At 45.9% G+C, this 13595-nt stretch overlaps 1 protein-coding gene across 1 annotated transcript in view; it reads left to right on the top strand.

The window, feature by feature from the left end:
- LOC126534402 (AB hydrolase superfamily protein YfhM-like) overlaps positions 1 to 8028 on the top strand; it is a 46801-nt gene extending 38773 nt beyond the window's left edge. Inside the window, exons 6-7 of the mRNA XM_050181687.3 lie at positions 3442 to 3578; positions 7319 to 8028. Coding sequence (XP_050037644.2) covers positions 3442 to 3578; positions 7319 to 7737 — 556 coding nt within the window. The 3' untranslated portion in view covers positions 7738 to 8028. The remainder of the gene's footprint in view (positions 1 to 3441; positions 3579 to 7318) is intronic.
- The last annotated feature ends 5567 nt before the right edge of the window (positions 8029 to 13595 follow it).

Here is a 13595-nt window from a genome sequence, read left to right as displayed (position 1 = left end):
TCGATCGTAAACACAGAACCTCCATGGCTCGTCCATTTTCATAACGAAGATAACAGGCGTAGCCCAGGGACTCCACGACTCTTGAATAACGCCGGTGGTTAGCATCTCGCTGACTTGCTCTGAAATGACATTGCGCTCCGACGTGGAAACTCGGTGAGGCTTCTGTTAGAGAGGATGCGCAGATCCGGTGTCAACCTTGTGACGAGTGCGTGAGCTCGGTACCTGAGTTACGTGCGCCTTCCGTTACAAATAAAACAGTTTAGAGTGTCTGGCCAACAATGTAACTAAGGCTCTCCTCTTCTGCGAGGAAAGAGACTTGGTAATCCTATTTAAGTACTCCGATTCTGTACCATACACATCAGGAGGGTCAGACTTAGCGCAGTCGCTTAGCGCTCCAATGCAGATGGCACACTCCTTTTCAAACAGGGCCTGGGGCATACCCTCCAGGATCATAAGTGAGTCGACTGTACAGTTCACCGCCCATAACTGTGTTTTTCCCCCAGTAAATGACACAAGGCACCAATGCACAAACATGTTTTTCTTCCCGCTAGGCAAGCGGAACGGCTCAATCGCAATGTCAAATAAACGTTAACTCGGGTCGGTTGTCGAAGCATTAACTAGCACGCTGGACGGGGACCAAGCCGGAAGAACAGAACCTTTTATTACAACGCGGTGGTCGCTTCAATAAGGAGGCTGTTGGCGAAAGCGGTCAACGGAACTTCGCCTGCTCTGCAGTCCACAGTCGCACGACACTCTTGCAAAAAGTCGATGCCAAGGATACCGTCGTGCATGGAAGGAGCAAGTACTGAAATTCTGCCTTGAAGGCCTTGCCACGACAGAAACAGACACGGTGCATGCACCGACTGGACGGAAAGACGCGCTGTTCATTGCCGGTAGTAGGTTTGTCACAATTAAGCATAACTTTAAGGCCAAGTCGTTTCTTGAAAACTAAGCATATCACAGAAACAGTTGCTCCGATGTCTATCAAGTGGGACCATCGTCAACAGGCTCATGAACCTTGTTCTGAAGCGTTGAAATTGGGGGAGACATACTCGTATGCACTGCTGTGCGTCCAGCGGCTTCACCTCCATCGGCCGTGCAGGCTAGATTCCGGGTAGCGGAGTTGAAAACCGCGGCCAGGGCCGTGGAGATGGTGACCGTCGCTGGCGGGTTGTAGGCGGCGTCAGGCTTCTCACAAAGGTGAAACAATCACTACGCACGTTCTACCTGCACAGGGGCTGCTGGGCAGTTGTATATGAAGGCCAGTAGGTGTAATCGAGCAATTGGCTTCGCCGTGGGAATGCCGCAGATCACTCGGAAAATGTACGTGGACCACGTCGTGGAGGGCAGAGCCGCGCGATGTGTCCACGAACACCGCTCTGGTAGCACACGGGGCGTTCACGCGGCGTACCAAAAGTCGCGGTATTGTGAGTGCACTCGGCACACTGTTCCCACTCTGGAACGAAATGAAATGGCCGGCTGTTCTAGCTGTAGCTGTCACGGCGCGGGCAAGGCGGCTCGACGCTACACGCCATTGGTAGCGGAGCCCTCAGCCGGGACACGCGGTTGGAGTAGCTGCTTTAATCAAAACTTGCCGCATTAATACTTGGTATATGATCGATGGTATATCACACTGCGTGTCTCTAGCTTCCAGAGGAACAGAAGAACGCCGACGTAATTGCTAGCGTAAGATGTGAAGAATGGTGGATGAAAGGCCGGCAGTTAGTGAATCATGGCATACATCGACGGCGGTGGCGGCCGTGACGTTGGCCAGACGTCCAAACTTCGAAGTGATGTCTTTTAAGGGTATCGAGGGTTCGGCGGGACTAATCATGTCAGCCACCGATTACAGGCTCTCCTTGCTGATAAGTAAGTGATAAACATCCTCGGCAATACCTTTGAAGATACGGCCCACCTTGTCTCCTTCCACCCTGTGGGCGCCAACCGACTTGCACAACTTCAGTATCCCTTCAATGTATTGTACGTTCAGCAAATCTGCCCGGTAACGAGCCCTCGGTGACTACGTCTGCTTCGCACATTTCTTCTTCGTTGCTGGGTTCCCAAAGGCTTCCTAATTTACGCCAAAATTGTTCCCAGGTTGTCAAAGTATCTTCATGGTTCTCAAACCATACCGACGCAGTAAAATGAAGGAACAACCCAACGTTAGACAACTAGCTAGCGTCATTCCAACCATTGGATCGGCTCACCCGCTGATAGTGGCTGAACCATTCATCCCAGTCATCGCCGGGTTTTCCAGTAAAGGTCCGCGGCTCCCTGTAGAGGTAAGAAGACGCCCTCATGGACAGTTGCTGGATGTCTCCGTTCGAGCTTATTTCTTGACGTAATGGCGCCAAGCCCACAAGTCCACGGCTGCGGCGAAGCTCTTAGTGTGGGGATTTTCTCGTGCAGCTACTACCTAGGTAACCATAGGTAGTAGCTGGCTTACCCAACACCTCCACCACAATTGTGACGATCGATCGCGTTTATTTACAAGATCAAGAATGCAAAGGTGTCACACAGCAAAAGCAAACCCCTCCAAACTCCACTCGCACGTTTCTGTATATATGTTTCCATCATCACATCAACACTTACGAAAGAACCTGTGCCTAGAAAATATTTGCAGGCCGCTTAAGGATAAAAAGTAGGGGGCTTTACATAGTAAAACCGCGAGCAGATTATGGGAAATAGCGTAGTTCTGGACTGTGGAATAATCTGGACCACCTGGCGTTCTGCAACGTGCATCTATATCTAAGTATACGGGTGTTTTCGCATTTCACTCCGTCAAAATGTGGCCGCCATGGCCAGGATTCGATCCCGGGACGTCATTGTTAGCAGCCCAGCGCCACCTAAGGATGAGTATTCAATATTCTCGTACTGAATCAGTTCATGCAACCAAAACCAGAAGGAAAGCTCCCGTAGCGCCCATCTATTTAAATCAGCAACCGCAAAGCAGCCAACCTATGTTGCCGCTCTGCGCAGGGGCGTAGACGACGATATGCGATTGAGACAACACGTGCAATCAATGATATCCCGAGCCTATCTCAGTATTATGGCACCATGCAGTTGAACCGCCTGCAAACACACCTTTTTACGAACCGTAAATTTTACTCAAAATGTTATACAAAGTCATCAGATATTTCTAAAAGTAGACACAGAATGAATTTTACATATTGTCCATGCGTACATGCCAGCGTAAAGTTTGATTTTGCATCTTATAATGATTATTTTTAAGCTTACAACTATAAGAGGTAGCAACATGGGGGCATCCTTGTGGTAGCCCCTATGTTCGCACAACATTTCCTCTAGAGTCATTATAGTAAATTAACTTATAATGACGAGACATCGAGGCTCGAGAGACCCTAGTGAAATATTAAAAAGACTCATGACTGCATAATAGATTTATGAGCAACAGCGCTTTAAAAACAAGTGACTTTATTGCAGGTTTATGCGGCCATTCCAGCACCCTGAAATCCCTGAGAAGTATATCATGATGAAGGATTTCGCTCTGTTTGACAAGATGCACAAAGGATTCACATTTGAGGAGGAAGAAGCCCACAAGTACATGTTCTCACAGAATGGTACTGATATGTTATTTTATCGGCTTGTTAAGCTAGCAGGATCTGACCATAACAAATGTCGAACTGCACAGCGCGCTATCGCTAGCACTGCTTTTTCTTGTCCTCTTTCGTAGGATGCCTCGAAAACGGCGTTGAGTTACGTGCCATGAAATTTTAGTTTTCAATGGCAAGTTCCTAATTTTCGGGTTACTTTTTAGACTAGATCCAGACAAACCTAATTTATTACTTATTCTGTAATCAGTGGCGTTTACAATCTACTCAAGAACGCAGAGGCCACTGTTAGGCAACGTTGATTTACAAAACTTTATTGAGCTTTATATAAAACTTGGTACCGGTATTCACAAAAGTCTCTTACGTTAGAATTATTCGCAATGCGAAGTTGGAGCCAGTCCTGATGTTAAACATAATATTAGCACAGGTGAGCTGTTACCTACGTAGTGCACTTACGAACAAAAGAGTTTGTGAAATCGGCCTCTGGCCGCTCTCACTCAGGCATCGGGCGGTCGCCTCTACTTAGTGGTCACTCTCAGTACCACATTTGCTCAATTTTCCGTGGATTGCAGGTTGCTTACCAACGAAATCATTAATACAGGCTTAGATGACAAAACTTTAATATTTTTCAGCCCCTAGCCATGCCATAAAGCGTGCGTTATATAATCGCAGAAAGCATTTCAACAAATAAGCAATAATGCGAAAATATTAGCGACGTCTTCAGTGAACCTTTCAGTGCATCGCAGAGCGCTTACAGACAATGAAGATCAGTAACACGACCTCTATCTGTGCTATTGGTGCATGCATGCGATATTTTGTTTCCCACCATTAAATGAATATATTTTCAAAATTTCGGAAGCAAATGCTGCTATATGCAGATCAGTTATGTAACATCTGAAATACACAGCCGCCGAAGCGATAACTACATAAATAAGCAACGAGTGTTTCTTGCCCATCGCTCACAATTAAATACCTGGCAGCAATTAAGTAAGTGTAGAGCTTGCGAAGCAAACTTTGTGCACTGTTTCCAACAATGCTATTGCTGAAAGTCCTTATGCAGTTTCATATTCATTAAAAAGAAGCATGTCAATTGAAACTGTGTTTATTCACACGATACTGTAGTTATCATTGGCTGAGGCAGAAGGGGAAAATCGAAAGAAGCACAATATATATCCGTAACATTTAAATACATGTAATAAATATAAATCAGACTAGAACAGAATACAAACACTGGGTGTTTCTGCGAAGGCTCTTAAGCGTTTCTAATAATATCTCTTAGTGTCTCGGTGGTTCTGCATTAAAAACCCTTATGCAGATACAACCCACAAGTTGGATTCTATGCAAAGCGAAGTTTTATTGAAGCTGTTCAACGCTATACAAGTAACAGCGAGAAACACAATGGGGTTTATTTTTATCCTGAGAATAGTGTAATTTTATGCATTTATGTTTGTATCGAACACACAGTCAATCTCGTGCTACTTTTATCTCTCGGCTTTAAATCGCTCAAATATATGCCGACATGCAAACCCCGAATCATGTGCATACCCAGTGTACGTCTACGGAGCGATGACACTAGGACAGAGGTGGTTTATTATGTTTGTCGAAGGGGGGGAAATGGCGGCTATAGGTGTATGTAGAGCTATGGGTACGACGCCTGTTCAGCTACATTTAGGTATTGTGTACCTCTATTCTCAGAGTGACAGATTCGCCCTCTGCAGTATTGGCCAATAGGCACACCCACACTGGTAGACACCGAATGGTTCAACAATATACCGTATTTACTCGCATAATGATCGCACTTTTTTGTGAGAAAAATTGACACAAATTCAGGGGTGCGATCATTACGCGGGTTAAATTTCCCGCGAGAAAAAAAAAATTTTTTTCGTCCTGCGTTTGCTGCGGGATGCGGGTGCGGGACACCAAAACAAAAATGGCGGCCGGCAAAGCAAGCCGAACGCGCCGAACGCGATCTTTTTTTTCTTCTCGTGAGTACATTACGTGCATTGAAACAGTTTCTTCCGTATCAGTGATGAATAATATCGTTAATATTGGCAAGTTTGCGGCAATAATGTAGCCATGTCCACTTTGAGGGGACAGAAACAGAGATGGGCGTGCTTAGCTGCCAGTGACATAGAAACACATGGCCGGCGTGCTGCGGAAACTGCGGCATCTGTCTTCACTACTATCCTAACACGGCACGTTTCCGCTAAGGGTAGGCGAATATCTTAGCTGTGTTAAAAGCATCGGCGTATGAATAGGGTACACTTTTAACGTATCAGTGTAAACGTGATTACTATGATTGCCGCGCGCGATTTGTTGCGTGCTCACGAGTGCAGATGAAAAAAATCGGAAGGAGCGTTTTTTGTTTTTGTTAACCACAACCATTATAAAGCCTACCCATAATAAAGGCAAGTTTGGTTGTACGTCTTTTAGCCATGGAAGTGCGGAAAGTGATGAAAGTAATGAAATGAGGCATCTACTTAAGAATGTTTGGTGCGTGCAGACGAGTCGTTCGCGTAGCATTTGACAGATGGTAAGCGCGATCATTATTAGCTAAACTTGGCACACGACATATCGCTGCGGCAAGTTCAGGGTGCGATTATTACACGGGAAATAAAAAAAATTGAATTTTGACGACAAAATTCAGGGGTGCGATCATTACGCGAGTGCGATCATTATGCGAGTAAATACGGTAATTAATAGGGAGAGAGAGAGAGAGAGAGATAGGGACGGTAACCAGGCTGAACCCGGTGGGCTACTCTGCACTGGGAAATGGTGAGAACGAATTGAAATAGGAGAAGGAAGAAAACAGTTCACACTTTCTACAGGTACACAGGCAAGCACTCATCGCTGGGTTACTCACAGGTCATTCAGGCTGGCGAGCTTCAAAAAACGCAGCAGCGCCTGTGGCCTTGCGCATACAGACGCACCCGACGCCACAAGCCGAAGATCGCCTCTGTAAAGTGGTGTTCAGCAACATATCAAAACTGTGAATCACGAAACTTTTTATTGGGTGGTTTTGTGCGCACAAAAGCAAGTGAAACTCGAAGCGCAACAATAGCGGCCAACACAGTCGGCGATCGTCCAGCGTAATCACTTTTGCCCGCGTGCCTTCAAGGAAGTACTAAACAATTTGCAGCTCACACAATCAGATTACGAAAGGATCGGTGACAAGAGACAACGGACAGAGCCACCGATAACATTCAAGGCACTTCCTATACATGCAGGCGCCTCCTGCGTCGATCGATAAGGTTTGGAATTTGTTAGCCGGTGAGAGGCGGTCACCGGAGCAAGATAAAGAAGTGCACTTCTTGGGAGTACTTATTTGCGCTATGCCATATTAAGAGGTTGATGTGCCGTAGAAATACTTTTAAACTGACAAAAAGAATAGAAGTGCGCTTACCGGCACTAATATGTTGGCCAGGATAAAGGGTTTATTTATGCCCGCTTGCTGGTGACGTAAGGCGCACAGTCATATGCGCTCGAGAAAACGCCATGATAGGTGTTCAAATTGTTAGCAATTGTTTGCTTGTTTAGAAGGCGCATGCTATTGTGTTTATGAGTTAGAGGTCACGTAGAGCAACCGGGTGGCAAGGCCCGAACACTCGAGTAGGCACACAGTGTTTTCTGACCAAGTGGCTGTGCGATTAGAAATATGAAGCACTAGCATGCTGTTTACGTCATGCGCATAGCAAACTTGCTAAATGTGTCTTTTGTCGCATGTCTATTCCTTTCGTTTCACTGCACAGGCTCGCTGACTGCCGCCCTCAACTACTATCGGGCCTTCAAAAAAGACCAAGACCAACTCAAGAAACTACCGTACCGCAAGATCAACGTTACCACCATTATTCTATGGGGAGAGAAGGACCCGTTTCTCACCACACGCATTGCGACGTACAACCAAAAGTGGTTGAGAAATTCCAAGGTAGTTTACTACACGCGGGCAAGTCACTGGGTGCTGCGGGAGTGCGCCACGGAGGTCAACGAGCACATTCGCAATTTCGCGATGGACGAATGGGAGGATGTAGCACCAGAGGAAAGGAGCCTGCAGGCATGGAAACCAGCTGACAATCCATGCGCCGTGTCCATGAAATCGGGCAAGAAGAAAAAAGAAACTTCGTTTGCGTATCTTCCAAGCAATGTGCTCGTCCCCAATTTCGCGCACTAATACAACCTTCACCGTGAGCTCTCTTGCTCGGTGTTTTGGTTCCTTTTAATGTAAAGAAAGGAGTTGGTAGAGTGTTCAGAATGTATTTCGTGCGATATAAGAATTCGTGGGACAATTTACATGATTAAAACAGTATGTTAATAAAGTAAATAATATGCGTGTTACCATTTATGTATTAAAAATTGTGGCTTTGGCTACATTGCTCTTATAAAGCTATCGTTTACTAAGGCGTTCGGCCAGCACACATGTCTGGAAAAATCAATAAATTCATCTCTGCAAGTAAAACAACAACGGCTCTTCCTGTGTGCCACCTACCTTGTGATGTGAAAGTCGAAAGTCGCTTATCTCATCGGTCACATAGACGTAGGCCTTCATCCAGAAGTTGTTATAGGAAACATTTTATTCTCTGAAATGCTGCCTAAGGTATGTATGCCCCGAGTTTCGTTTCTGCTTTCATAATTGCCATTCGTCCTAACTTTGGGATCCCAATTGTCAAGCGCTGTCTTGATTAGCCCTCTAAACATGAATGATCCAAATTGACATAATTTTATGCATTTGTAAGCAGGTTTAACACTGCTGTTATTACGAAACGTTTGAAGATTTACTTTATAATGTTTAGCCCCTTAGTCATATAACGATCACAATAGGACGTAACCTTAAACCGAAGTCTTTTTTCCGAATCTTCTTTCGGAATCTTTTTTCCGTTTGCATACTCCCTCTGCATACGTGGTCTGCACGCTTTTGTGACGCCAGCTCCAAGCTCTTCAGGGTTTCGACTATTGTAACGTTTGCACTATCACAGCCCAGCACACGAACGCCACAGCCCAGCGCCTCCATTTTTGTCGCATGGAAAAGCAAGCACAGCACGTGTCATAGTATGCAACACTACCGCGGCAACACCCGCCACGTTGCGTTTATGGTTGCGCGGAGGCGAGTGCCATCTGGTGGCGTTGCGAGAAACCCAGGGGCCCGCGCTATCCAGCGCACAGCAGCAGCAGCAGCGCCCTGAAGGTCGGGAGAAGACTCAAAGGAGAAGACGCTGAAGACGTCGGGAGAAGACGTTGCAGGCGCCGAGCACAGTCCGAATGGCATATTCTTGAACTCGTAGAGCCCATCTGCGGTGATGAAGGCCGTCTTTTCGCGATCTCTTTCGTCGACTTCTATTTGCCAATAGCCATACTTGAGGTCCACCGACGAGAAGTATTTGGCGTTGCAGAGCCCATCCAATGCGTCGTCTATTCGTGGGAGGGGGTATACAGCCTTCTTCGTGATCTTGTTTAGAAGACGATAAACGACGCAGAAACGTAGGGTTCCGTCCTTTTTCTTCACCAAGACTGCAGGAGATGCCCACGGGCTTTTGGACGGCTGGATGATGTCCTCGCGCAGCATTTCGTCGACTTGATGCCTTATAGCCTCACGTTCTCACGCAGAAACTCGATAAGGGCTCTGGCGGAGTGGTCAACCACACTCTTCGGATATTATGCGATGCTTTGTGACTGGCGTTTGTCGAATCCGTGATGACGTCGAAAAGCACTCTTTGTACCATCTAAGTAAGCTTCTCAGCTGTTGTTGCTTAATCATGGGGAGACTTGGATTTATGTCGAAGTCTGGTTCGGAAACTACGGTCGTCGGGGTACATGCGGCAGAATCCGAGAGGACAAACGCATTGCTGGTTTCCAGAATTTCCTCGATGTATGCGATCGTCGTGCCCTTGTTGATGTACTTGAACTCCTGGCTGAAATTTGTCAACAACACTTTCGTGTTTCCTCCGTGCAGTCGAGCGATTCCTCTAGCGACGCAAATTTCACGGTCGAGCAGTAGATGTTCGTCGCCTTCGATGACGCCTTCTACGTCAGCGGGTATTTCGGTGCCGACCGAAATAACAATGCTCAAGCGAGGCGGAATGTTCACTTGATCTTCGAGAACACTCAAGGCGTGGTGGCCACGAGAGCTCTCCGGCGGTATCACTTGATCTTCCGACAGCGTTATCGATTTTGACTTCAGGTCTATGATTGCGCTGTGTTGGTTCAGGAAGTCCATGCCGAGAATGACGTCTCGTGAACACTCTTGGAGGATAAGGAATGTGGCAGGGTAAGTCCGGTCATGAACGGTTATTCTTGCCGTACAGATTCCAGTTGGCGTAATGAGGTGTCCTCCAGGGCTCGAATTTGAGGGCCTTCCCATGCAGTTTTAACTTTCTTCAACTGGGCGGCGATGTGTCCACTAATTACGGAGTAATCGGCGGCAACTGCGTGGCCGTTGAGAAGCACGTCGAGGTCGGTGGTTCTTTGTCTGGCCTTGCAGTTAGGCCTTGGCGTCGGATCACGGCAACGTCGTGTTGAACTGAAGCTGGAACGTCGCGTCACCAGGTCGTCTTTCGTCGTCGTATTCTTTGTTTCCAGACTTCGTCGGGACGGCGGCGTGTCGTTATGTCGTCGAGGTAGTTTCTTCGGCGTTTTCGTTGGCGGCGGAAGATCTTCGTCAGTTCGACAGCAACCGCACCTCCATCGGTTGCTGCTTTTAGTTTTCCGGATATGGGTTCGCTGACCGGCCCCGGGCTGGGCCAGTGTATGGTCGGCGCTGCGGCGACAGGTAGCGGCCTGGTGATGGCGAACGCGACGGTCGTCGAGAGCTCCACTGAGTAGCGGCCAGGTAGTCGGCGACATCGCGAGGGCGTTCACCTTGCTGCACGCGCGGAGCGTTGACCGCGAAACCTCGCAGTCCCATCTCCCGGTATGGACATCGTCGGTAGACGTGACCCGCTTCGTCGCAGTGTTAGCAGAGCGGGCGGTGGTCAGGAGCGCGCCAAACGTCTGTCTTCCTCGGGTAGCAGCGCTGGGCGACGGGTGGGCGTGCACGGTGAATTTCAACTGCTGAAAGATTTGGATAATTTCGCCCGTAACATTCGCCTACGCGAATACTTCCATGACTGGCCCAATTCCAGCTATTTGAAAAACGCGTTACCCTCTGGCAAGCACTGGATCCCTCCCTCACAACGTGATAGACGCTTGGATATGTATATCGAAGCAGTACAGCGAGACGTTCTGCAATTGTATAAAAAACAAGCACCCTTCCACTGCAATTTGTCCGCCAGCGAAATGAAAGCACTACATACCCTGTCCTCTGGCAAAGACATCGTCATTAAGCCTGCTGACAAAGGTGGTGCCGTTGTCATAATGAACAAGTCCGATTATACTGCAAAGGTGCACATACAACTAGCAGATGCGACGTTTTATAAACGCCTTGATCATGACGCCACTGAAGAATACAAATCTCTGGTCAAAAGCACGGTGCACGATCTCGTCAAAAATAAAAAGTGCCTGACAACGCAATCCATTCTCTCATTTCACTAAGTCTTGCTGCCGGTCGTTTTTACCTTTTACCTAAAATACATAAAATAAACAACCACGGTCTTCACATAATTTCTCGTATAGGTAAAGTAAAAAAAAATTTTCCAGCTACGTAGATTACCTCATTAGTAATATCCCAGCTACATTTCCGCCTTACGTAAGGGATACTACCAACTTTCTGTCAGATATTTATCGATCTCAATTTTTCTCAAGGCTGTCTTTTGGTTACACTTGATGTAGTATTCTTGTACACTAACCAGACGTAGATGGCCTCAGGGCAGTCGTAAATTTTTACGAAGCAGCATTACCCGCGAAACTAATCGACAGCAATACGTTGGCCGCTTTGCTGACCCTTATTTTAGAACTAAACAACTTCGAATTTCAAGGTCAACACTATGTCCAAGCTAGTGGAACATCAATGGGTACGCGGATCGGCCCCAACTACTTCAATATACTTATGAGTGAGCTAGAAAACAAATGTTCAATAACACGGCCGCTAAAACCTTTGTATTACAAGCGTTACATCGACGATCTTTTTATAATTTGGTCACATGGTGAACAGGAGCTGCTTTCCTTTATTTCTGACTTTAACAATGCGCATCCATCCATATCATGTTGTCACACGTATTTTGCATCTACTATTACCTTCCTTGATTCCAGGGTTTCAGTGCTAAATGATAAACTACCTACTGCCCTGCGCAAAAAACCGACAGACCGATATCAATATTTTCACTTCGATCGTAACCACGTTAAACATTGCAAGACTAGCATTCCTTATATTCAGGCCTTACGTTTCAAAAGAATCTGCTCTGAACAATGCGGGTTTTAAAAAAATTGCGCAGCCCTAGAGAACGCTTTAGTCAAACAAAATTATCCACCACAACTAATTGACGACGCAATAAAACGCGCAGACGTGCATGACCATAGGACGCTTCTGTCCCCTGCGAAGAAACCGACTCCCTCCCCCGAGACAAATCTTGTCCTAACACATTGTACACCAGTGCCGCGTGTTTCAGATGTACTCAAAAAGCACCGAAATATTCTAATGAAAAGTGAACGCCGCAAAGACATCTTCGCCGCACCGCCTAAGTAGTATACCGTAGAGTTATAAATATTCGAGATATATTACCATCATCATCTAAGAATCACTGCCCCGACGCCATCGGAAGCTATCCTTGCCGAAAATGCAATGCAAAGTATGCCTCTACATGTGTACATCACAGCAAGTCCCTAGTACGGCTTCAAACTTTCATTTAAAAATGGTAGGCGATTTCAACTGCGGTACTAAAAATGTAATATACATGCTTGTATGTACACTGTGCAAGAAGCAGTAAATCGGACAAACACAAGGGCATTTTAGATTGCGCTTTAACAATCACAAATCCCAACCCAACCCAACCTACCCAACCCATCCCCCATCTACCCATCCAACCCAACCTACCCATCTCAAAACGCGTACATCTCTCTGACCACTCATTTGATAAGATGAAAGTCACGTTGCTTGAATCCGGATTTCATTCAAATTATGATAGAGAAGCCCGTGAATCCTTTCTTATCTAAATTTTGATACTGTCGCGTCTTGTTTGACTGAAATTCTTGGAAAATGGAGTTACCTGACGACATAGCCCGTCAAATCTTCCCTCGTTTCCCTTCCATTTTACCAGTACGGCACTATTTTGTCCCTTTAGCACGTCACTATTTTTCGCTTTTGTTTTATTTTGTTGTTCTTGATTGGTGACATAGCACCTATTCGGGGACGTTTTTTGTTGTCTCCTGATAATTCTTCCCAATTTCATATTTTGCGCGTATCTTGAAATGATGTGTTTGCAGACGCCATCTGTTTAGACATTTATCAACTGTTCGTCAGAACGATTGACACGCATTCTGTTCGCCCATTTTCTTCGGTCTTTATTTAAGTAGATCTTCATCTGGTTGGCATGCGCATGTATATAAACCGTACCTACGCCATGCATTGTATTCTGATGAAGGTCGGACCCCGGCCGAAACGTCAAGAAATCGCTTCATACGCGCATCTACTTCACTGTATATATTTGGCCGGATCCAGAAGCTTTTGTTTGCTGGTACATATATATATATATATATATATATATATATATATATATATATATATATATATATATATATATATATATATATATTATATATATATATATATATATATATATATATATGGCGGGTGCTTCAGCAAACTTTCAATTTTTTTTATAATGTGCCTGTGGCGGTTAGCACAGTTCTAGTCCTTGAGCTGTTCTACTCGAACAGGCGGACAACCACAGAAATTGAAACGCATATTTCACTAATTAAAAAATCACTAATCAAGTTCGAATTAATCCCCTTATTGCCTATGTTGCAATTTACAAATTCTAGTGGCAGAGCCTGCAAGGCATATCCACTTGAAAGGAATTGTGTTGTTGACACCATATACGAGATATGCGCCGTCAAGCTTACGGCATAAATGCAGTGTCGTTCGCCTTTCTTAACAAAACG

Source organism: Dermacentor andersoni, chromosome 7 (assembly GCF_023375885.2).
Source record: "Dermacentor andersoni chromosome 7, qqDerAnde1_hic_scaffold, whole genome shotgun sequence".
Classification (NCBI taxonomy): domain Eukaryota; kingdom Metazoa; phylum Arthropoda; class Arachnida; order Ixodida; family Ixodidae; genus Dermacentor; species Dermacentor andersoni.
Note: the sequence above shows the minus strand (reverse complement) of the source record. Positions and strands in the feature narration are given on the sequence as shown.